At 46.8% G+C, this 25957-nt stretch overlaps 1 protein-coding gene across 1 annotated transcript in view; it reads right to left on the bottom strand.

Moving 5' to 3' along the window:
* Positions 1-10803, bottom strand: part of PDLIM4 (PDZ and LIM domain 4) — a 54164-nt gene extending 43361 nt beyond the window's left edge. The window contains exon 1 of the mRNA XM_055812816.1: positions 10612-10803. Coding sequence (XP_055668791.1) covers positions 10612-10704 — 93 coding nt within the window. The 5' untranslated portion in view covers positions 10705-10803. The remainder of the gene's footprint in view (positions 1-10611) is intronic.
* Positions 10804-25957: the final 15154 nt, after the last annotated feature.

Raw genomic sequence — 25957 nt, 5'->3', positions numbered from 1 at the left:
GGTTGGAAAAGACCTTTGAGATCAGTCCAGCCACTAACCCAGCACTGCCAAGCCCGCCACTAACCCACGGCCCCAAGCACTGCACCTGTGTGTTTTTTAAACACCTCCAGGGATGGTGACTCCACCACCTCCCTGGGCAGCCTGTTCCAATGCTTGACCATCCTTTCTGTGAAGAAATTTTTCCCAATATCCCATCTAAACCTCCCCTGGTGTGGTTTTCTAAGAGTGAATCAAAGCAACTCTGAGTAATGGGTCCACTGCACTGGACCTGTAATCTGTGAGCCAGGCAGGGATGGAGTTAGCTGGTGATGAGCTCTTCATGAGATGATTAAGCAGATCCCACACAGCGCTATGGGTGTACTACCTACTAGCCATCACCTAATCACTGCTGCATCTTCAGCAGGAAGGAACTGAGCATGAAATGGGTGCAGGATCAGCCAGCATGCTGGGGAGGTCACTGGCACTCATGTTTTCACAGCTCCTTTTATGCCCACAGAAGCACATTCATGCACACTCTGCCGGAGGTGATCGCGCACGCACAGCACAGCATCTGCTCTGGGAACACAGCATAAACACGTGTCGGTTTTAGTGCTTTCCCAAAATTAAAGCCAAGAGAATGTTCTGCATTTAACCCCCCCACAAAAACAAGCAAAAGCTGCTTCACTTCTTTCCAAAAAGTGCAGATGCAGAAGAATATTTATAAACAGAAACTAGTAAAAGAAACAAAAAACATGCGCAGCTAACAATATTGTAGCAGCAGGGCACGTGGAGGTTTGCAGTGTAAGTGGCCCTGGTAAGTAGCTCCAGGCTCTGAGATCGGCCTCGCTGTGCAGCAATGCCTGCAGACCATGCCTCCTGCAGGGATTCACTCCAGTAGGACACCAGAACATATTTCTTTTCCCCTTTTCTACAAAGTATATTATTGTCCCTAAACCCCTCAGGACAAGTCTCATTTGTGATGCCTTTGTATGTCCTCCACATAGCACTGTGCTTCAAAAAACATGAGAGGTCCAATATCACTGCCTGTGTCAGCCCTTTTGTATTATTCCAGCAGGACAAGGGGAATTTTAAAGACAAGACTCCAGTAAGTAGCCCCTCTCTCACTGTCCTCTGCCACTACAGGAGGCTCAGTCACAGCACTGCGAGCATCACCCCCATGCTGAGGATGATGAGGGGAAACGTGACCCACATCTGTAGCACCAGGCCAACACCCTGCAGGTTCACCTCTCCTTTTGCCAAGTTGTCAACCAGTGAACTGGATCTGCACGATTACAAACCACCTTTTTCGAAAAGCTTTTCCAATTATTTTCCCCATCACCTTTCCCAAGACTGCCACTCGCCTCTCCAAGGGGACCAGCCTCAAGCAGCTGCCTCCCCAGCCAAGTGGATACTCTGATGCTATGGAATAGATTGGAAAAATCCCCAAGCCGGCAGCAGCTATCTTATCTGGCCACTGGAGCCTCGTTAGGATTTACTAAGTGCTAGCATCTGACATCAGGCCAATAAAATAAAGCACATTAAGGCAACTGTTGTACTAAGCCAGTTGGTGTTGGAAGCTGTGCAGCCTAATTTAGTAAAGTAAGATTATTTGCACCGAGAGGGGTTTACTCTTGAAACGCACACAGCATTACACTTTCCCCCCTGGAGATCAACTACAGGAGCGTGCCAGGGCTGTGAGACCAGGCAGGGCAGAGCAGGTCTGACAGGGCAAAGCCCCCCGTGCATCGCTGTATGCATCCCCCTGCCCACGTGGGGGTAGTCCTGCACGCCGCGGGGACGGCTCAGCTCACAAGCAGCTTTGATCAAGCCAGAATTGGGCCAACACCACAAGCTGAAATGATGAACACTTCAGTGAAAGGTTAATTTGTTATATTAACTCAACCACCTTTTTTTTAAAAAAAATTCTTTTCCCCAGAAACCTGCCTCTGTAATGTCACCTGTGTCAGAGCCCAGGGATGAGGTTCCTCCTTGCTGCCTGCACAGTCTCAGTACAGCCATTGGAAAGAAGAACTTACTATTTATTCTCCCAGTAGTTGTTATTCAAATTAAAAAAGGTCAATTTCAGGCCAATCACCCCTACATAATAAAGGCAGCTTTCTCTCTGTCTTTAAAAAACAAACACACCCACACACCCCCAAAACGACCGGAATAAAATGCATCACCAATTAATGAGGCCATCTTCCCAGAATGTAATGGGTTAAAACGTGTGAGCCCATCCAAGCCTACACAGACCACACCACTCTTCTCTTAAATCAATAGCAGTTTGTTGCAGGCAAGTCTGGGGAAATTTTCGGTTCTGCAAGCATGATCAAAAGGGTCTGATTAAAGTCTTTGAGAGGCTTTCAAGATAGCGTGACAAAATTCTCAGCTTTTAAACAAAGGAAGCCTATTCTATTATCAGAAGGCATGCTACGAGGCAGCAGAGGATCTTGAGGTAGCAATATCTTTTAAAACAGGAAGAACTGAGAGTTAAATGACTAACTAATGAAGATAAATTCCCCAAATCCTTTAAGCACTCCTTCCAGGGATTCTCTCCAGCTTTTCAAAGCATTGTGCCTTGAACTGACATACATTTCTCGCCAATCCATTTGCATTTTGCTAAACGGTTATATAAAAGTCCAAAATATCAGGACATTATTTAGGTATGCTGCACAGGCCAGTGAATGAAGAGCACTTTTTATGCAACATTAATTCATTTAACTACTGAAGAAAATAAGAAGCTTAAGAGCATAAAAGGGAAAGAACCAGAGTATGAGTATTACAAAAGGCAAGACACTTGAAAATCCTTTTGAATCCAAATACTGATGGATCCAAATCCAAATTTAGAATCAGATTTGTGGTGCAGATCCCAATTCACCTCAAGGGCTGAGGTCTTTGTACAAAGAAAGGGCTGAGAATCAATGAAACCAGACACAAATTTTAGAGCGACCAACCACACAACCTGCGTGCAAACCTCAAAAGGCTGATGGAGAAAGACACAGGTCGTTCAAACGCTCCCATCTGGCTTGTTTTGCGGAAAGCTTGCCCTGCCCAGCCCAAGGGCACCCAGACTCCAGCAGCACTCGCAGCAGCATGCCATGCTGCCTCCTGTGCCCACAGTCACCCCTTCCTCCGAGCACAAGTTGCAGATATGCTGCTTTACTACACGGAGTGACCCACTGTTAACCACTACGGCTGCTACTACACTTACATCTGCTTTATCCTTTGCTATGCCAGGGAGCAAGGCCAGGGTAGGACAGCCTGCCCTGGGCGACACTGACTAACCTTGGTGTAGGTGCGCTTGGAGCATCACTGCGGTCCTCCAGACATAGCTGCACACCACATGGCAAACTGGATTCAGCAGCATCAGAGAAAGTGTTTGTGATCACCACTGGTTCATCTGTTTAGAGGTTTAGTGCTCAGCTCTCCTGTGAAGCCTCCTCTCCCAGCTCTCTTGTTCGGAGAAAGCCCTGGGTGCTTGGCAGAAGACACACGGGAGCTGCCTGGAGCTCTCCCTTCCAAATCCCCAGCCTTCTTGGCTGGGAAGATGGGTCAATACTTTCTTTCCTATCAAAAAGGAAAGTAGCCACAAAGGTATCTCCAAACAGAAGATAATTCTCCAACACAAAATGTTTGAATCCAGCTGCTGAGCAAACCTGAAGCTTCACTCTCAAGAAACGTGTGGGTCTCGCGCAGCCTGCAGGGTTCTCTGCCTTTGCAGCGTGGCTGCTTTCCCCAAGTTCAGTTGTGAACACCAGGTATTTTGTGGGGCTTGGTCTTCTGTACCAGAAACTTGATGTGTGCTAAAGGCTTCTGGGAAGCGTTTTGTGGCTCCCGGTGAAGGACAGCATTCAGAGCCAATGTCCTGTAAACTTCCCAGCTGAGCATCTACTCTGTGGTGCCTGTTGCTGAACAGTCCTGGATTCAGTTGTTCAAGACAGTTTCTCTTTCAGCTGTGCATTGCCCATACCTGATTTTTTAACGTAATTACTCTTAATAATCTTCTATGATCTGGTGTATTTTGCCTTCTGAAGCTTGTACTGTAAAATGTCATTCGCACGTACTCTGGTATCAGTCCACACAACACATAAAACAACCTCAGGTTTAATGAGCATAAATTTAAGTTGCCCTGGTTGACAAGAAAGATTGAGTGTGGCATGGGCTTTGAGGCATCTTTACGATGTTTGGAAAATTCATTGGCTGCAATACTCTTGCACAGCAAATTGTGTTGTGGGTTTGTTGTTTTTTTTTAAATAGAGCTCTGCTCTCCACAGTGAGAGTGCGGGGTTTATTTTAGGTCTCTGCTGGCTGTACAAGCTCCTTAAATGCCACGCTGTGCCTCGACATCTTTGCAATTCCTCCCTGTAACCCAATGAATCCTGGTTTTGCTTGAAGTTTTTGTGTAAGTCCTGAAGTAGAAACCAAACATAACCTTATCTTCCAGGGCTTGGGGGCAAGTGGGGTGTTAACGGCTGCCTACAAATCCACTACATTAACAAGCTCTGGCTAGATACGCTGCCTTTTGCTTCGGTACACATCTGGCAGTGCTGCACTGACAACAAATCAAGCAGAGTATTTTCTGTGAACATGTTTGGTTTAGCTTTTTTATCAACACTACCAGATCTTGAGAGATCTACTGTTTTCTTTCACACTCTAGCACCTGTGGTCACAGATGACTTAAAAAAATAAAAACGTTTTCGCTAAGTGTTTGGGTATCTAAGAACCATGAGTCAATGCATTTTAAAGAGCTCAGAAATCAAACAACAAATTAGGTTAGAAATACTGTATTTAAGAGAACTTGTGCCTTATAGGGTTTGCTATGTAACTTCTGCAGACTTGTGATATGCATTTTCCCCTACTACCAAAAAAAAAAAAATTAGATTGCAGTAGTCTGCACTAATTCCACAAATACACCATTAAGAATTGTGTATTAAAATTAAAGAACTGATCTACCCTCAGCAGGACCAGGACCATCTATTCTGCTATACAGCAGCAAAGTGTTTAAGAAAAAAAGAATAATTCCACATATTTCCCCTTGTATGCTTCCTACACTAACAGAGTCATGTTATTGAGTCTGCTATCTAACCTCATTCTCTTTTATCCCTTTATCAAGTGGGCTACAACCATGCACTTTTCCAAAGTAACTCTGAATACCTGTCCCAACAGGCAATCTTTCAATCTTCAAGTCAGAAAATTGACATCACCATCATTTAAAGAGAAGAGAAGAAAAAAAAAAAAAAAAAAAAAAGGGGAAAAACCCCACCCCAAACCCACAAACCCCCTCACTCCAACCCATTCTGCTTTGTTCAGCCTGGCAGAGGCCGGGAGTGTTTTCAAGGGTGTGCTGGGTTTATTTTGCTAAACTCGCCCCAAGGTCAGACCTTGCACGAATGGACCTACATGAATCATTCTTTCCGCCTGCTTTCCCACTCTGGATTATCAGTGTGCTTGATTACGGTAATTAACATTAGGCTTTCATTCCACACCATTACTGTCTCCTGAATCAGCACAAGCATTTAGTCTTCTCTCTCAGTTTATTTAATAAAGCCTCAGTGATAAAATAACTTCAGCAGCAAATATATTTGTTACATACTTTCATTAGCTCTCATCTGAGTTCAGATTAACCGTTAAGTACCACTACGGCTTCAAGCGTAACTGCCCAGGTCTCTTACTCCAGCCCTTACAACAAACAGTCATCGGAAGAAGAAGAAAAAAAAAAAAATCAACCCACTTGAACTATTATGTTATAGCAAACATTAATATGTAACCAACTGAGGAACTGTTAGCATGGCTTGGCTTGTGCAGGCAATGAAAACACCAAGGGTCAGCAGAAATCAGCCGGGGTCCTAGTTTTGGGATTCATCAACACAGAGCAACAACTTCAGTCCATTTGGGAGCTCTAAACCGAAAGTACATCATTCCCGTTTAATAAACAATCAAATACTTAAGAAGTTACATGTAAAACCAGGAAAAAAGCCTTATGGAATGCAAAGAAAAAAGCCCCGTTTCCCTTTGCTGGCATCTCTGGTTCCTGCCTTCCCCACCAACATACACGGAGTTCCTGGGGTAACCAAACCCGGACGCCCCAGCCAGAGGTCTGCCAAGCCCTTTGTGCTCCGACATCCCCGAGCAAGCCTCACAGGCCACCCCAGAAGTTACTACTATGAGTGGATACTCTCTGTTCAAGTGGAATCACAGTGAAGCACTCGGGCATTTGCTGCTGCCCCGATGGAGTCAACAAGATGACTTTTAGTGGAATTCCTCCCTCAGCAGAATTCCTTCTTGCGTATCCTATACTTTAACAGGGCACGTATTTGCTCAAATACAAAAGCTGCTTAAGTTTAAAAGTCAACCTTAACTCAAACAATACCTGGATAATGGATTGCAGACCAATTATTTCCCACCCTTCTTGTATTACAGTTCCAAGCCAACACTGAAAAATGCATTTTTGCTGCTTTGTTAGAGACTAGTGGGTAAATGGATGCTGAAGCCAGCAGATAAAGGAAAAGTTGTATTAAAAACTTCTTTTAAAAGATACTGGAATGGGTCCATTTGTCAATTATCTGTTCAGCCAAGTAATTTTTCTATGATTCTAAGAGCAGCAAGTGGATTAACACCAGCAGAGTTGGTAGACGATGACATTGACTGCTCTAGAAGCTGGACAAGCAAGTTCAAGTGATTAAATGCATTCAGCTCCTCTAGTTACGCTAATGACCGATTATCTTTTAATCCCAGGCAAGGGGTAGATCAGCTGTGATCCCACAGAGAACTGCAGCACTCACTGATGTGGTTACAAGCACAACACTGGGAGCAGCCGAGTAAGTTATTCCATTCCTGTTCCTGAGCCATGGCTGCTGGTCAAAGGCAATCTGGTTGCTACCCTGAGTAAAGGCTCAGTAGGCTCCCCTTCCCACCAAGGGCGAACACAGCATCCACTTACTGACCTGCTCAACCAAGAAAAAGCAGCTATGCGCTACCAGAAACTTAATTAAGCCTTAAAACGACTTTCCATCAAGTCATTAAGGCCAAGTCTAAAAGATGTTTGGGGTCACTCCCATACCCCTATAAACATCATTAGGAAGGGGAACCATTAATTACATGATGTAATACCCCCGGCCTTCACTTGCTATAAGTGTGGGTACAAACCCAGCCAGGTTTCTTCCCCAGAGCACAGCCCTGGGCTACAGTTCCCTTCTCAGCACCACGCTGACAGCGCATAGCTGCTGCGGCACCCAAACCAGCCAGCAAGCACCAGCCTTGCTCATCTGGGTCCTGCAGAAAATGCAAGATGAAACAAGGGGGAAAAAAGGTGGCTAGCACACTTGGCTTTTTACACGACCACCTAAGAAAGATGCCCTAAGCACACCCATCTGGACTTGCATTTATCTTTCCTTACCTTTAATACCAAAGAACTTAACATCCCAACTGGAGCCCTGGCCTCTCTAGGGTAGTGCTCAGCATCAGCTGTTACTGGTCACTTCAGCGATCAGATCTCAAACCACAGAAGGAAGTGACCTGCTCTCTCTCAAAAAAAAAAAAAAAAAAAAAAAAAAAGATCTTCGCTTGATTTCAGCAGCATGTTTGAAAGAGCTGCAAGGATGGGCTCAACACCATCAGCTGCACCTGCACAAATGCAGTGGCCTTGCAGGGGGCTGCAGGCTAAGGCAAGCCCTGGTGAGCGAGTCCAGTTCTATTGCAAAGCAGGACTGTGTGATCGTTGTTTTCCTTGCTGAAGAATCCCTGTTTTTTCAAGGTTATCCCTTGACAATACTGTCACAAGCCACTTTTGGTGACTACCTTCAGCCTTCCTCCCTGCCCGACGCCAGGCACCTCTCCCTGCCTGGTGTTGGGCCACACTGCTGTGCCGCTCAGCCTGGTCCGGCAGCTTCTCTCACACCAGCTGCTTCATTATTTCTGCTCTAGCAGTGGCACTTTGACTTCAGGTCCCACTAATGCAACATCAAGGAATTCTGCCTTCACTGAACCTGAAGCAACAACACTCAGACAAGCTTCAGAGAAGGAGCCGCACCTTTACAGGGTTGCCCCAGCAGATGGCAAAGCATCGCTTGCTGTGGCAACGACACATCTGCTCTGTTACAGCTGGTGAGAGGTCTGGGGAGAAAATGTTTCCTGCAGTAGCTTAGCAAAGAGTAGAGAAAACCAACATGTTAATGACTGAATAATTTTTTTTCAATCCCTATGCAGATGAATTTGTGTTTTATAAGTAGGCAGCCAACCTCTGGCACCCAGAACTGAATGTGGGTGGCCTTTGGGTGCCTCAAATCCCAGATCTATGAATTCCCAATCTAACCAATCCAGGAAGGATGCTTGTAGAGCTGTACAGCCCAAACCCCTGGTAGCATATCGGTTCTCAGCCCCCCTCAGGCACAGAAACAGGGCAAACCCGCATCCTTCGGACAGTCCATCACACCCAGGGCATGTCAGCATCTTGGGCTCACAGCTGGATGTGGCAGTCTCAGAGTCTGGTCCCACCTCCCAGCAGAATTTCTGCTTGTAAAAATATGTTTGTAATTTAATGGCATTTCGGTATAAAAACAAATAAGTCTTTTTTTTTAAAAAAAAAAGGCAAAAAAAGCGCAAAGCACTTTGAAGGAAGCAGAAGTCAGCCAAGAGACTCCACAATTAGGCTATAGCAAGAGGCTCCCTCCCTCCTGCAGCAATCCAGCCCCCTTGCCCGGGCTTCAAGCTCAAAAGAACAGATTTCCTGGTGAGACAATTAAACTAATTACAGAATAAAAGCAAATATGGCACCACACTGGCCACGTTCAGTCTTCTGCAAACAGACAGGGTTGAACAGACCCACCACCAAGCAAAGCCCCAGCTCCCTGGGAAGCCCTCCAGCAGCCCCTTCCCACACCCCATGGCTGAAAGCTGCCGCAGAAGCTAATTCTTCCCCAGTTTTAACATTTCCAGGTGCTATTGGCGGAGCCAGTGAGGTCTTTTCCTGCGTTAAGAGACTAGAGCCCAAGCAGAGCACCCTACACCCATATTTACATCCCAGCAAGTTGTTTATCACCCTTTGGGAGCAGCGGTTGGCATACAGCACATCAGAGCATCACCCCTCTCTTCAGGGAGAGCAGAATTTTAAAAGTATCCAATTTAAAAGGCTGCAACACTCAGTAATACAAAGTATCATCCTACAGCTGCTCCTTGTGTTACAGCTAGTTGTGATCCAAAGCCAGACTGGCCTGATGAGAATTATCCTCACACCTCCCAGGTTCGCTGAATCAAACAAGGAATTTGGCAGGCCACCTGTCTAGGCAAAAGCAGACTTTGTTTTTTCTTGTTTAAAATTAAACCATTTTTTTTCCCCAAAGTAACAGGAAAACAGGCTCCCTGCGCTAAATTCAAATGTTCATTTTCACAACAGGAACATTTTTACAGTCACCAAGAGGCGGTTTTGTGTTTTGCTGCAGTAGATCCATGTTACTGGGGGAGAAAGAGGACTTCCCCGCGCCCGGGAGGTGCCGCTGAGCCCACAAAGCCGAGCGCCTCCCCCTGCAGCGCAGACCCCCTGGCTGCTGCGTACGGCCCCGGCCTCCCTGCTGTGGGGCTTCCCTCACCATCCACCTCCTGCTGCGCCTCCAAAAATGAGCCCTTGCTGGCACACTTGGTAAGGGACAGTCCAAAAGAAAAACAGAGACATAAAGCTGCGTAACAGGCGTGTTCAAACTGAAATACAAACCGAATCTCTTTAAAACATGCTCTCTTCCATATTTAAAACTCAGGGCACATGTTTTCCCTTTTCTGTCATGGCTTTGGCAGAAGAACGAAGAGAAGAAGAGAAGATAGCAAACAGCTTGTATGTGTTACGACAATATTTTGAAGTTATAGCTCTATCAATACCCTCGGCGCTTGCTCCAGTGCTCCGGCAGCCGCAGCCCAGGAAAGCCCAGCATCCCACATGGCCTCGACATGCCGGGGAAGCAGAGCAGCCTCCCCAGGGCAGCCCGACGGTGACGGGACCACCAGCACCCACAGGAACGTGCCCAGCGCCTCATCCATCACGCAGCCCATCGCACCCCTCGCCCCACTCCCTCCCGCACAGCCAACGGGTTTGTTTTCACATAGGTCTACCCACAAAGCTGATCCCAAACTAGCTGCGCTGTCTTACCAAAGAAGTTTCCAGAAAATATCGTTGTGAGATTAAATGCAAGTGTGAGCACACTTTCACGGTAATTACTACCAGCCCACAGGGACCCCATAACACAGCAGCCCGTGCGGAGAAACTTCTTGCTGACTTTACTTATGCCTTCCTACAAAAACCCCAGACCCAGCAGCCTGTGAACTCAGTCCAGGGCACGAGTCCAAGCGTTCTGCAGCGCTGAGCACTGAGAACTCGGAGAGCAGATCTTTATGAATTAACATCCAGAGAAATCCCGCACGGAGCAGGCTCCGCACTAGCGCGGGGAGGAGCAGCCGGCGCTGCCCGCCGTGGGGGGCACCGGCCGGGAGCGGGGCGGGTGCGGGGACCCGGGTGTAAGGGGGGGAACCCGGGTGTTAGGGGGGAACCCGGGTGTTAGGGGGGGGGACCCCCAGCGCTGCCCCTCGCTCCGGCCCTGCCGCCCATCACCTGCCGCCGCGCCCCGCTCCGGCCCCGCTCCGGCTCACCCTGGAGATGGTCAGCGGGGCGCTGAAGTCTTTGCCGCCCACCAGGCGAAAGCCCCACGGCGAGGGGCCGCGCAGGACCACCGAGTGGGACATGGCGGCGGCGCGACGCTCCCTGCCCGCGGGCGGCTGCGGCTCCGGCTCCCACTCGCCACCGCCGGCCGAACCCCTTCTCCTCGGCACGGCACGGCTCGGCTCGGCACAGGGGCGGGGCGGGGGCGGGACCGAGCCGCCCGGCCGGCGCGGGGGGAGCCTGAGCTGGGGTTTTCCCCGGCGCGGTCAGCAGTGGGGTCCGGAGCGGCCGCCTCGGGCAAGTCCTGCCTGGGGCTGGGGCTGGGGCTGGGGCTGGGGCTGGGGGGTGAGCGGGGCCGAGCTGGGCCTGCACGCGGACCCCTGCTCTGCAGGCTGGGGAGGGGTCGGGGTGCGACAAGCGCCAAGGCGACGCGCTGTCGAGCTTGGAACGTCCCCTCGCTCTTCCAGACCCTTCCTGGGAGCCACCGCGGGCGCTCGACGGTGGCACCACCAGGGTGGCTCTGGCGGCAGGGGACTGGGACTGGGGTGGCACCTGGGCACAGCTCAGCGTGCACAGCAGAGAACGTCACCCTGTCGATGAACTTTGGCAGGCGGCTTGTCCTTAAGGATAGAGCTGTTGCCTTTTAACGGTTTGGGAGCAAAACTAAGGCTTTTATACCATACCCTGTCGCTACACACCCAGCATGCCCCCGGGTGGTGTGTTTTCACAAGCGTATATTGTTTAGGTGAAATAGAGGGATTGCAAAGTTCAGAATCTTCAGAATCTATAGCAAAGATAACTAACATGGAGACAATGCATCTGCTTAGCACTAACACATTTTTACAAATTTACACCTGTTTAGCCTGGAGAGGAGAAGGCTGAGAGAGGATCTTATCCACCCATACAAATATCTTCAGGGCAAGTGCCAGCAGGATGGGGCCAGGCCCCTTCCAGTGGCGCCCAGCGACAGGACAAGGGGCAACGGGCACAAACCGCACCACGAGAAGTTCCAGCTCCACGTGAGGAAGAACTTCCCTGCCCTGCGGGTGACGGAGCCCTGGCACAGGCTGCCCAGCGAGGCGGGGGGGTCTCCTTCTCTGGAGACATTCAAACCCGCCTGGACGTGGTGGGTCCTGCTCTAGGAGAGCTGCTGCAGCGGGGGGGACGGGGTGAGCTCCAGCGGCCCCTTGCCGCCCTGGCCTTGCTGTGACTCTGTGATTCTGACTGCTCCCAGTAGTAAAGTATATGCATTTGGTGTGACCAAAGCCTCTGTTTACTGCACCTTCATCCTCTGGAGTGGGAGGAAGGTGATGCTATAGGTTGGTACACATGTAGTCATGACTCTTTTATTCATCACAAGCAGTATGCTGAAGGACAAAAGACAATATTTCAAGAACATAATCAAGTTGGGTTTAAAGCAGTTTGGAAATCACTTGGCCAATGCACCCCAGCATCACTGCGGCTTTGCAGCGGTCTCTGGGGCAGCACCAGGCATGGCAGAGCATCCTTGCTTCCCTGTGGTACAGCTGAGTCAGTGACCATTGGAGCACCCAGAAGAGGGCCATGCTGCAGAGGGTGTTTAATCTGATGCCCTGTTGGCGTGCAGCGGTTGCTCGGAGGTGAGATGGGTGGTCAGCAGAGCTTCTCAGCTTCTCCCTCAAAAGCTGAGTGCAAATCTCAAAATGCCTGTAAGCCTCCCTCTCTCCCTGGAAGGGGTGGGCCAGAATATCCCACTTCAAAAAAAGACCTAACAAAGGATTCATTGTTTGAAAAGTCCAGTTTCATCAAGTACCTTCTTGTTGCCCGGTTTCTGTGAGTTTGATTTATGTGCTATTTGCCGTGAAGTCTTTCTGCACGCATTTGCTCATGACACAGGGAGGTTTGTGTGACTGTCCCCTGGCCATGCCTGTGTTATCCAGGGGGCTTTGGACAGCGGTGGGAGCTGGGGCTTTTAAACACGCTCCTGAGCTGTGCTGCAGCCTTGTGATTTAGCAACATGAATACAGCGAGTGTGCTGTGTTACAAACCCAAAACACAATAAACTTTGTTTGCTTTGCTAGAAAGGTGCCTACGGAGGAGAAGTTCAGCAGCAGCTAGTACCAGCAGAGCTTTCACCCGTACTCTTTGTTCCACACAAGCACTTGCCTCCACTGAGAGAGACTATAAAAGCTGACTTTTGTCTGTGCAACTGGTGATGAATCATACCTCCTCATTCCTGCATGATATCACCGAGCCTGCAGAAGTCTGGGAGTAGGCTGGCCTGAGGTTTCCTTGCTTGCGTTAGAAAATCCACCCAGCCAAACACTGAAATTTGCCTTGCAGAGAGCTGGAGGGCTAGTTTCTGTCCCACCACTCCTGCTCTCGCCGTTCGGTGACAAGGAGCGCTTCCTGAAAGGACTGGGTTAAAGACGTTCACAAATGCGGTGGGTCAGCACCAGCATCTCCTTCCTTTTAGAAGGGAAAAGAAAAAAAAATCTTTCTGTAGAAGAAACTAAGTTCACTGGAAAGTAGCAACAATTAAAAAAAAAAAGGAGAAAAGGAAAAGAGCGGAGAAAAAAATGGGGACTGCAGTTCTCTGGAGTCAAACTTTTTCCACTGGTGTTCATCAGGGCTTCATTACTGAGGTGGTTTCTGAATTGTGCCCAGGCTGTGAGTGGCAGGCTCTGCTGCGCAGCAAACCATCGGGGTTTTCAAAGTAATTTGCTGGCACAGGAAATAGATGATCAAAACACAGAAATCCCCACTATTAAAGTATTCATTTCAAGAACTGATGGGAAAGCGGCTGGTTCTGAGGCACTTTCTCTTCAAGGCCTTTTGAATGCTCAGCCTACATTACCCCTCATGTAACTTAAGGCTCGTCAAAAACTTAACCCAAGTAAAATACAATTATAATTAGCCAATTTGGCATAAACTTGTGGGTATGCTTATTCCAAATGAGACTACATTTTGAAATACATTAAAGTGAGCTGAAGTAGAGGCAGTTTTACCCTGAATAAAAGTATCTGCAGTTGAATTGCTTCTAATGGAAAGTGTCCACATGTAGAGCAGCCCTCAGATTTCAGAACTGCATCAGGAATTAATTTGGCATCCCTCTATCAGTGATAGACCTTTTTTTCCCCCTGATTTGGGGAATGAGAACATCACCCAAAGAACTCCACATTTCATAGGTGCCTCATTTTCTTTCAGCAGCTCACATACCTTTTCACATGTGCTTTCTCTGAGCAAAGCCAATACAGTTTTGCAGCCTGCAAAGGACCCAGTCATACTCTCACTTCAGTCAACCAAAGGGGCTCAAAACTATCTATTTCTGTCTTTGATAACTTGAGAATTTTTAAATTATATTTTAAGTCATTTCCAAAACCTAATTGGAGTTCTTCTTCTGGGTGAGAAGTCAACAGAACCAACAGAAGATGACGTATGAACCTTGCTGTGGGAGCAAGCCTTAACACCCAGCTAAAACACAGTATCTCCACCGTGCTCGCTCTTCAGCCGAGTGCTGAAACCCTGCAGCAAGCTCTAACAGAGACCACATGTTATTCAAAAGAGAGGTCAAACGTGTTCACGAATTCAATCTCACCACTCCATTTGCTTTTATTCCGCACCCCCCCCCCCCCCCCCAATATTTTCCTCAATGCTTGTTTCCAGTATTTTTCCACCCTGAAGCCTTATCACCTCTTTGTTTCTTTTTTTGAATATTCCATTCTGGCTCTCCTTTGCCACTGGTGACACTCTCAGTTTCCTTCCTTTGTTATCACAGACGGACTGGGTAAACTACGGCTATTCAGCTTTGTGTCCCATTTTGAATGAGCATTCAGGTTTTCCATCTGCCACCCTTCCAATGTCTAGCAGAGGTTCCGTGCTTATCTGGAGGCCCGATAATGACACCCTCCCACAATACTGTTTTTGAACATCTGCCCACATGACAGCGATCTCAAGCATCATTATGGCTTGATAGTTCGTCTTCAGGTCAGGAGATTTTCTTTCTCTGCAAATTCCCTTCTTCTGGACTATGGCTGTTTCTCCTTAGAGTGGCTTCAGGAGGCTGAGGTTAGCCATGAGTTCTCTACTGCAGCAGGCTGGGTCTAGTGGGAGTAGAAATGAGTTCTGCTGATGTTTTGATGTTTTCACATCAGTTTAAGGGTGATAAGTTGATGTATGGGTTGTTAGGAAAATTTTCTTCAGTGTTTTCATAGAATCATAGAATGGGTTGGGTTGGAAGGGACCTTAAAGACCACGCAGTTCCACCCCCTGCCACAGGCAGGGACACCGGCCACCAGTCCAGGCTGCCCCCAGCCCCATCCAGCCTGGCCTCGGGCACTGCCAGGGATGGGGCACCCACAGCTGCTCTGGGCAGCCCGTGCCAGCGCCTCGCCGCCCTCATGGGGAAGGATTTCTCCCTATATTAAATCTAAACCTCCCCTCTTTCAGCTTAAAGCCATTCCCCTTTTTCCTGTCACTAAGGTAAGGAAAATATTTTTATAGACCTTCTGTTTCAACTCATGGTGGTTACCCAAGGCATGAGATCTTTGTCTTTCAGTGTAGCTTGTGTTGGATATATTTTAAACTAATGTACATATATGTTTCATAGGATGCACTTTTTAATCCATGAAAGCATCTATATGTAATTTTTAAATGAAGCTGGGAATCTAAGATAGTTCCTTGGCTGCGGAGTGGAACAATCAATGATGCCCCTTTAGACCATTTGTGAACAGCTTAATGCAGATCTTCAACATCTAAAAGCAGCTTTAAGCACCACACTAGATGTCAGCTTGTGGGCTGGCCTTGTGAACAGCCACACTCCTGTGAAAACTGGGTTTCACATTCAGTGGCTGATGGTTTGTGTTTGAAACTCATTTGTTGTGAATAGTCACTTGTAAGTTCTAACACTGGTTGTTCCTCCTAGTATTGGTGACTGGAAATGGTCCCTGAAAGTGGTGGTGATCACATGAATTCAAAACGCTTGTGGGAGTAAAGACTCTAAGCAATGTTCCATGGTATTTGTGCAATTTGCCCTCCCAGTAGCCAGTGTTTCCCAAAGTATAACCTCTTTTTCTTTCTTACATTAATCAGTAGTCCTTGACAGTTTCATCTTAATTTCCATTTTCATTGCCTAAATGAATCCTTTCTGGTACCTTCCTAACCCGATGGGATTCACGTACAATAGATTCTTAAGGGTTTCAGTTTCTTTCTTTACTTAATAGTTAAAAAAAATCCAAAGCATAAAAAAACCCCCCACCAACCCAACATCCTGTGAAAACAGTTAATTTTGAAACTCATTATCTGGATTAAGTCCAGGCAAATCTCAACCCTACGGCAGATTTAACTGCAAGTTTCCAAAGGATTACTTAATTTATAGGCTTTGCAGGATCTCTCAGATCTGAGTTATTATTTTGGCTTTTGAAAGTTCCTTGGCGGATACCCAAGTGTTAAGAACTGTCATCCTGAGTTCCATTTAATTCATTTGTTCATCTAAGTAATTTCTAAAAAGTTTATCTTGTAGATCTAAGCATCCCACAGAGAAAAATCCAGCTTTGATAGAAATCATTAGGATAATGAAAAAGATCTCATTGGTCCCGTAGAATTTCTTCATCTGTAATCACCTTCAGGTGGAGCAGCCTGCTGCCTCCCAAAGCTTTCTAGCTTTGTAGGATCGTTACGGAGAAAACTGTATGCAAGAAATAGTCCTGCGCATGGCCAGTTCTAGCTTTGACTTGCTTAAACACTGTACAGCAGATGCAGATTCACAGTAAGGACCATGGTAAATCCTTTGTAAGATGTAGTCAGAGGGTAAAAAGCAGCCAAAATGTATTTTATTCTTCTGTTCTGTCAAATATTAGCAAGACAGTTTTTGTGCATCATTCTAATCCTTGCTCATCAGACTACAAGTCATCTACCAGCATTTCATACGGCTGGGGTTTTGCAGCCCGCTGAACAGCAAGGATAAGTCCCCACCTTGCAAACGTTGCAGACTAAACACAGGATAAGAGGCGGCGGATGGATTTCCCAAGGGGGAACACCAGGAAGCAATGACACGCATGGTCGGCTCGTGTCGGAGCACAGCAGCAGCCTGTACGCGATAACGGGCAGCTTTGCAGAAGGGTGAGGAAGGACACGGCAGCTTGTCACAGAAAGCTCACAAAATGTTTCGGTTTACTTTTTACAAACAAAATACGATGTTTTTTCATATGGCCTGCTTCCTATCAATTTTGCTGAAAAATGAGTTGGCCCTGTGTTCACCCCATCTCAGTCCCACTTTCCACCTCAGGCAGTGGAGCAAACAGATGACCAAGTGCATGTTAGCTTGGGTCTGATCTTACTCCCAGTCTCTAACCCCCAGGTTGAGACTAACCCATTGATGAGCATCACGAAGTGGGCAGGTGGGGACCCTGCTGGGGCTGTCCTGCTGCCCTGCCACCACCAGCTGCCGCACCGGAGGAGATGCTCGGTTCCTTTTCATCTCACCCATGAGGTTGCAAGCCTGGGATGCATTGGCCAGATGCAAGGAGCTGAGGGGTGCATGACCTCCTCCCCACGGCTTCAGCTGCTGCCCTGGCACTGACAGCGAGGGCAGGATTAACTCCGGCTCTTCCTCCTTGTGAGCTGGAACCTCTTCGCAGGCATGGCAATGTGACCGATGAGAGGCAGTTGAGAAAACAAGAAGAAATATTGGCATAACATTGTAAGCAGAAGATGAGATTACAAGTGATCTGCTTTTTCTGTAAGGCTAATGTTCCCATTATGGGATTAAACTGATTGATTTCCCATCAGAAACGGTGTCTGGAAGAACAAAGTCAAAACTTCTGTTATAATGTGAGTCACTTCACCGAGCAGCTAAACACTGAGCTTTTGTCTTTTTTTTTTTTTTTTTTCTTGTGAAATCATGACAGAAGTCAGCTGTTGGTAAATTCTGCGAACAAATTAATTGGTACATTTTTAGTATCATTATTTCATACAGTAGAAATGAAGCAATAGTACCTGTTTAGCAGAGGTCCCCAGCCTTTCCTTGGGACTGCAGCATTTGCCACCCTAACTCTTGACTCTGTTGATAGTGATGCTTCCTTTTTTAGGGTGTTGTACAGCTCCAGCATGCAGACAACCGGAGAAAATTAAGCTGAATGTTCCAAATTTATGCAGGTCAAGGAAAGTTTGCCTTTTATCGTTCAGAGATAAGTACAGCAAACTAACTGTTCTTGAATGGCTGAGTTCCACAGATGCCGTATTAAGCCTCAGTAATCACAACAGTTTCTGTAGGTGGGTTTCACAGGAGCTTTCTTGTTAATGTCAGAGTATCCCACAGCCTTAAACTGATAGGGACAGAGGGACAAACAGTACGCTAAAAACTAGGAGGATAGGCTTTGAAATATCTCTGTGTGTTCTGCCGGAGTTCATGTAGCCCAAGCCAGCAGCTGGTGTCTCGCCCCGTGCTAAGGGATTCAGGCTGTGCCGAGGGCATCCGATATGCTGCCCAGGGGGAATCCGGCGTGAGCTGTCCTCACCCGGTGTGAAAGGCTGCACTCTGCAAAGTGTAAACTGCCTGGCAAGGGCAAAGCAAGGCGAGTAAAATTGCTCAGGGTGTGAGAACAGGACGTAAGGCACACATTTCAGCTTAGTACTTGGCATAGATCCCTTTCTCCCTCTGCTCAGGCTGTTCTTCACTTACAGGACTTTTGCAGAAATTATCCATAGAGGCACAAGCATCTTCACACCACAGGTAAAGATGCGCTAATACGCAGTCACAACATCACTTCTTAGGGAACTGAAGGAAACATGCCCTAGGATTAAGTGGGAAATGCAAAACATATTTGGGGATGTTTATCCTGGATGTGAGATGCGCATTTAACAAGTCAAACTCTCCTGGTTTCCCAAGTTCATCAGATTGCTGGAGGAGGATCTCAAAAAATCTTTCAAAAAATCTTCTGCTTGAAGTTTGAGGTGAAATGCTTTGAGGTGTTCAAGCTAGACAGAAGAATAAGCATTCATCGTCCATGAGTGTTAAATGAAGAAACTCAGTGACACTAAATGAAAAAACTTGCCGCTGATGTAATGGGCTTTAGCTCAGCCCTCACTTTTTGGTTACTATGAAGAAACAAATGGACTAAACCTTCCTCTCCTCACCTGCAGGCCAGAATTAAGATGCTTCAGTGTCCAAATCCTGCCATTTCTGGCAGTGAATCTCCTGAGCACCAAGTGAGACCAAAAGCAGGCAAATAACATGCAGATATAATTTTCAAGATTGCCATCACAATTCAAGATTGGTCTTTTGAATTACTATGTCTCTTGTCTTATTTCTCTCTTAATATTCTCTAAGTCTGCCTTTGTGCACCCAGATTACACAAGGATAACAGCACGAATTCAGAAACCCTGAACACAGGAAGTAACTTTACTGAGTAGGCAAAAAATAAAAGTAATTGCCAATATTTGTAATCTAGCATATAAGCAGGAATTCATAAATGCTTGCAGGAATGTAACATATCAACCTCCTTAAACAGCCATATCCTGTTTCTTTTGTTTCCCTCTCTGCCTTTGCAGTGACTGTTGCTACAACACCATCCATCACTGCTCCTTTCATCTGTCAGGCCCTCCAGCCGCTCGCCTGCAGCTCCAAACCTGCCCTCTCAGGTCTGAGCTGTCTGGATTTCCCCCATGTTTGTCGATTTAGGCTGTGGGTGCCCATCCTTTTCAGCTGGAGCTGTGTGGGCGATGAGATTATCCCCTCTGGTTCCTCAGCACCCTTCCTGTACCTGCTCAGCGGGTTGCATGAATAGGTTTCAGTCAAACAAGATTAGTGTTAAGAGGTTTCATCGTAGGAAATTCTTACTGGGGACTGGAAGGACGGTTAAGATGGGCATGGTCTAGGCTGAGGCTGAGATTGTGATAGCTGCAGGCAGAGGACAACACACATTGACACCCCTGTTCAGAGAAGTTCAAGCACATCCCTGTCCATCCCTTTCCTTTGGTATCATCAAGTTCTTGACACCTAATTATGTGGCTGATGAGCTGCAGGCTCCTGCCACTGAAGGTGCTCCTCTGATCTCTTCAGGGCATTGTGCTTGGTTGGTTGCCTTCTGGAGCATATTCCTTGATGAAACTAATTCAGCACAAATGGTAATTTAATTTCTTTTTTCCCCTCATTCCAAGCATGCTGTTACTCAGACGTGGAAAAGCTGAGCCTGAAACAAACGTTTAAAGTATTTTGAAGGATTTGTCATTACTCAGAGAAATAGGTCTGACATTTGCTGGAGCACAAGGAAGTGGAGAGAAAGAAATGCGTTACTCAGAAACTGCATCGGCCAGGCCAAAGCTCTACCTTCGGCTGCATCTGGGCAACTCATTTAGGTTGAGAGCCGCGTTGCATGATTTGGAGTAGAATTTGCACTCAAGAGTTTAAATAAAATAAATGATATTTAAGAACTTGCAAGGCTGTTAGGCGACACTGTACAGAAACATGCCTAGCAGTCTTGAGAACTTTGATCCAATATTCAGTGATGTCAATAGAAAAGCTCCCACCAGCGGTGGCGGGAAAGTCATTTCAATGAGCAGCTTGGCTGTTATCCCGAGTGTTTAGTGGGCATTAGGCTAATCAGTGATTCTACCTAATAAAGAGACAGATGTCACTATTTCTTGTCTAACGCATGCAGCTCCTGATGTTTTTCAGTCTTTTTCTGGCTTTCTTAGGCAAGGGTATGACCTAACTATGGAGTAAAGATGCCTTACATTCTGAAAAAATAACAAGAAACACTTACAATTCAAGGAGCATGGAAAGCAAATGTGACAAACATTTGAAGTATTTGCCTGCTTCAAGCACAGTATTACATTATAGTAATCAGTCTACACCTGAACTTTAATTTATTGTTAATAACTCCCATCTGCTTCTCTAACCAAGGCATTTAAGGCCCTTTTGCAAATTTCATCTCCAAATTTGTCCTCACAGAGAGGATAAATAATGTTTCTAACAAATGAGTGAGACTGTGGCATCAAATGGTTAAATAACCAGTTCCAAGACAAACAGGCAGCTCCTGCTAGAAATTGTACCCAATCTAATTCCCTCTCCTGTGGTTTAAGCAAAAGATGGATGGGTCTGAAAAAGCCATGCAGGACAGAGGGTCCTCCGGCTGCCCCGAGATTCATCTGGACACACCACCAGTTAGCAGGAGAAGTTAATGGCATGCCACCAAAAGGAAACTATTTCAGCTTTTAAAGATATCATACAAAATAATACTTGGTTGCCAAAGAATATGGTATTTTTACAGATGTTTAGGCCTTCAAGGCGAGGTGCCACCAGATCAAACAAATGCTAGCAATTTGGGGGGCTCATAAAATGTGCACGAAGATGAATTGTTCAAGCTTTTTAATTCCTCTGCACCTCTTTGAAGATTCAATGTGTTTTTTTCGATTGGCTTTAAATCTTAACAGTGCTCTAAAGCTGGTTATTTTTCCTCAGCAACACTGATGCTGACCTGTTGATGGTTCTGCTGAGCGTGGCCAGCGGCTGCTTTCAGGCTGGCTGCCCACGCCGCACAACTGCACAGCACCAGGGCATCGCCTCTGCTCGCCTGCTCCCAGGGAAACCCCAAGTTGCATCGTTTTTCTTTAGTTCACCCCATGAACTGTTCGCTGCTTCTTTCAATATCTTAATTTCAGCACTACTTTTAAAGCCATCAGCATCACTGCTGAGGGAGAAAGAACACAAATACTTGGCGCAGGTCAATATTTACTTTTCTGTTTTCGTGGACATGAAGCTCATTGTGCCTGTTCAGAATGTCTCGGGAGAAGCATGAATAGTTTAAACATGTGTTCAAGGAAGCTTTTTAGTTTATGGATCCCCAGGTATTTTTCCAAGTTATAGAATTTCTTAAATAGGTGTACTATTGTTCTTCTGAAAGAGACTGAAAAAATAATTCTGAACGGAAGTATTCTTTAAACTATACTTTGCAAAGCAAGTGAAATTGCTGAGTTAGTGCTAAGGGCAGCCCGGCATGGCTCCAGCCCCTCGGCTGCCTTCCCGGGGACTCCTACACGTGGCCCCTCTGCTCAGCTCCCGCAGGAGGCACAGCCCGGTCACACCATGGCCACAGTGAGCATCCCTCCAGGACAGCACTGCCAACCTCTTCACGCCTTTCAGGTATGTGTCAAGTTAGTATTTCTCCAGCCCTCTTCACCAGAGATCAATGTAACTTCCTGGGGGAAATAAAAATTCATTGGATTTCTTGTGTAGCATTGGCACAATGGTTTTAATTGACAACCACATAAAGAGGTTACTCTGGGGATTGTGTTTTCCCCCCGTTTCACTTGTATGCAGAAACATGTGGGTTGGTTTGGTGTGTTTTGGCAGCAGTTTCACAGATTGCTTTGGGATGTCTCCAGTGGTTGGTGACCCAAAGGTGGCGAAGCAGCGAGGTGAGGAGCGGGAAGCACTGCAGGACAGGTGCTGGGAGATGCCCCCTGACCAGGAGCTGCCCCTGGCCCTGCTCTGCTCATCCCCAACGGATGCTCATAGTGAAGGCCTGATGATTAGGGTAAAATTTTACAGTTACACAGTTATTTTGTGTTGGCTAACTCAGTCCAGGAGTGTAGGTCAGATGTAGCTGTGGAAGCCCAGGCTGTGGCTTTTGCATAAGCTTTCCCCACAGCTGCCTTTCAGAAAGACACTCATTAACATATGCTGGCCAACACACACTAATGAAACACCTGAAGAATCACAGGGCATGTGAGGCTGGACTGGACCTCCGGAGGTCATCGGACCCGAGCTCTAGCTCAGAGCAGGGCCAGCTTTGTAGTCAGACCTCATTTGAAGTCAGATGAGGTCTGAAGAGCTGAAGAAGGAAGGATGTCTAGTGCTTTTGAAATGCCACAGAAACTTTGAGCATCTTGATGGTTCACAAACTGAAGCTGGGATGGAGCACGCACGTAGCTGAGTTCAACAGCAGAGAGGTTTCTCTGCATCTCGCAGTCACTGAGCATCAGCTGCTGATGACTCATTTGGAAATGATTTGTTGGCAGCTTGTCCCCAGCCAGCACGCAGCCTCCATCCAACTGTTCCTGCAGACCCCCTCGCTGCACATGCCGTTTCCATGCTGCTGGGCAGGGATGAAATCCAGCCGAAAACAATAGATACCAGGAAAAAAAACCAACCTAAAAGTTTCTGATCCTGTAAGGGATTTGACAAAGGAAATAGTGGAAGTCCCTTTGCTGAACCTCGCAAAAAATTTTGGACAACGCTGTCAGGAAAATATTCTTCACTGAATTAGTGAGGCAACTTATTAGGTCTTTTCTCTATTTCTGTGACTATGAAGACAGAATTAATGAGTAAGAGGCCGTTATGGCCAGTGTCCAACTCAATAGTTAAACATGCTTAGGAAAGCATACTTTTTCTTTCCTTTTGGACAATCAGACATGGTATTTTTAGTCCTGGACAGAGCTTTATCCTCTGTAATGATGTAAGGTTCCTGTTAGCTCATCAGATTGGGTCACCCACTGTAAGAAGCTAAAAAGAGACAGAATTGCACACCCCATTAGGTCTGAGCATCAGCTCAAGTCGGGACGGCGGGGGGAGACTTTCCGCTGCTGAATCGCACCCAAGTGGTGGAGCAGGCAGGATGCAGAATCCCAAACAAACCACAAAGCCTGATTCTGGTTTGAACTGAACTCCTGTTAATTTGTCTCCATTTATGGAGTTATTTTAGGTTAGTCGGTATATTATGCTACTTTATGGACGCTTCATTTGAGACAAAATATGTGATGACCTAAACAAATACTGAAATCCACAAATTATACCCAGGTGGCAAATTTATTGTTCGTGTTTTTAAAAGCCTTTCTTTAATAATCCTCCTCGTGGGCAGCTAATCAGCGAGGCTGGATCTCTGGCTGGTGTCAGCCTGTGTAGTTGTGTCCAGGCATATTCATCTCTGCTTTATGCCAGCTAACAGTTTGTCTCATATATTTTCACATTCTTATACTGAGAAAATTCTTAACTTTTGTTGCAGTGCTGATATTTTCAGAAATAGAGGGCTTACAGCTGGTCTGGATGTTGCAAGTGATAAATACCTTAATTTTGTAGGGGTGCTAGTTTGCCAGAGGGGCAAAGGGGCTGTCCCGGTCGGCGATGGCTGGGGCAGAGCAGCTCCCGGTGGCTTTTTGGTGGCTGAGACCTTGCAGGCTACAGTGGCTCCAGTCCTCCCACACCCCAGCATCTCACTCCTTTGGACACGGTTTCTGTGTAGCTGGAGGTCTCTGCCTTTCCCACACCTCAGGGTTGTGTATCTTCGCTCTAAAGTGTTCTCAGGAGGGTTTTTTTCAGTCTTTTTTCAGTCTCCTGTTTTTTCCTCTTGCAGGCAATCAAATCACATTCACCTAAAGCTTTCTATGTGCAAAAACCTAATTTCCTTTGAACATTAACTTGAGCGTTGTTAGTTTATAAGAAATCTGGTTCTTTTCCATCGCCCTTCCCAGGCACTTCCTCTGCTTTTCTGGCCTGTGCACTGGTAGGAAACACAGGTGCCTCAGCCTCAGGCTGCTGGCACCCAGCGCCATGGGAGAACAGTGCAAACCTGTATGCCTCAAACATTCAGCCTGATGGTTTCCTAAATCCTCCCAGCATGGCAAGTTTTCAGCTCCTAGTTATAGGTGCTAAGCACTCTTCAAAAAAAAAAAAAAAAAAAAAAAAAGAAAAGATGTTTTCTTGTAGATCTATAAAATATATAGGGTCAATTCCTTATGCATGGTGAGTCAGCGTAGCTTTGGGAACTTAACAAATGGCTGCTGTGCCCTGTCATGCATGGGGACACTTCCATGGTGCTTTGTGTAAAACTTGGGGTTTCCTTGTTGGAGGCATGGTCCCTACTCGACTGACCCACTCACCCAAAGCAACAGGACTTTTAAATGGATGGATGCAGACAGACATGACTTTCAGGTGATATGTCATGCACAGGTGCCCAAATATAATTTTGAGGTGTAGAAATGACCTTTGTGGTTCCTTAGAGGTGCCTGAGAGGGAAGCTTCTGAGTGAGGTTGGTGCCTAAAGGGGATTTACTTCTGCTGAATGCACTAAGGGGCCCCTAAACATTTTGTGTATTGGCTGGGATCCAACCTATGTGAGCACTCCTGTCAATGTGGCTTTTTGGAGCAGGCCAGAAGATGGAATGGATTGCTTGTGATATTTCCCAGACATTTGCTTTATAGTCATTGAAGACAAAATGCTATTTGGTTTCTAATGAAACAGGGATGTTTCTAAGCATAATGAAGTTTTTGCCTTTGTTTTGCTTTTCATAGCCCAACGTTATGTGACATATAAAACCACCCCATTTGTTTTCCATTGCCTGTAAGTAAATTCCCCCACAGGACCACCACAGAGCAGATACTATCAAGGAGGCCAGCCCTGCTTCACAGTCCCATCCCCCAGGCTCAATCAGACCCCTGGCCCCGGCTCACCTCGCTGCAGAGCAGTAATTGCTGAGCGATGCAGCATCTACCCCGTGCAAACACCGTGCATGTTCCCTAGCATGCTGTGTCCCCTACAGGCACCAAGAGCCATCTCTGTCACAAATGTGTCACTGTTATGCTACAGCACATATTTAGTCCTAATTTCTGTGGGTTTTTTTCAGCCAGATACAGCCCATACTCCACCCCACAGCACAGCTGGACCTGTAAATGCATGTAATATTTTTGAGTCATTTGCTTTGTTGAGAACTGTGATTTGTCTCCTGCAGAAGCCAAACATACCTATGTCATAAAACATGGTCATAGTGAGTAAAACCACAAGGTGGATGTGAGGAGGATACAGTGGTTTTGGCCTTTTAGTATAAGAAGAATTGTTTTGGGCAATAGCTCCTGTTTCTATATCATCATCCATCTGCGGGGCTGACAGCAGAGCTGTAGGGAGTGTTTTGGCACTAAGGCAGCAATGTGGCTCCCAGCTGCCAGCTCCCCAGCCCCGGCTGGCATGTCCCTTTGAACCGGCCCCAGCCCTGGCACGTCCTCCTGCCCTTCTGCAACTGCACTGGGGGCAAAACCAGCCAGCACAAGCCTGGCACTGGGTAGGAGCTTATACTTTCCCCTTCCTGGTGTCACCAAGGCTAATGGATGGAGGCTGGAAATCTTGCTGTGAGATGGAGAGAAGGAAAAGGTTTTTTTCTAGTTGCAAAGCTGAGACATGCAAAAATGAAGTGACCGGCCTTTGGGAACAAAAGCACAGTCCACGGCTTTCAAATTGCAATCCCATGAATTCATACAAACCCATCTTTCTGCTCCCCTCCGGCCAGCTGTAGGTGTGCCTCAGTGGCTTGGGGAGCACCTGGAGGAGCAGTGGTGTGGGAGCAGCAGGCAGCAGAAGCCAGCCC

Source organism: Falco peregrinus, chromosome 8 (assembly GCF_023634155.1).
Source record: "Falco peregrinus isolate bFalPer1 chromosome 8, bFalPer1.pri, whole genome shotgun sequence".
In the NCBI taxonomy this organism is placed as follows: Eukaryota; Metazoa; Chordata; class Aves; order Falconiformes; family Falconidae; genus Falco; species Falco peregrinus.
This window is presented reverse-complemented; position numbering and strand designations above follow the sequence as displayed.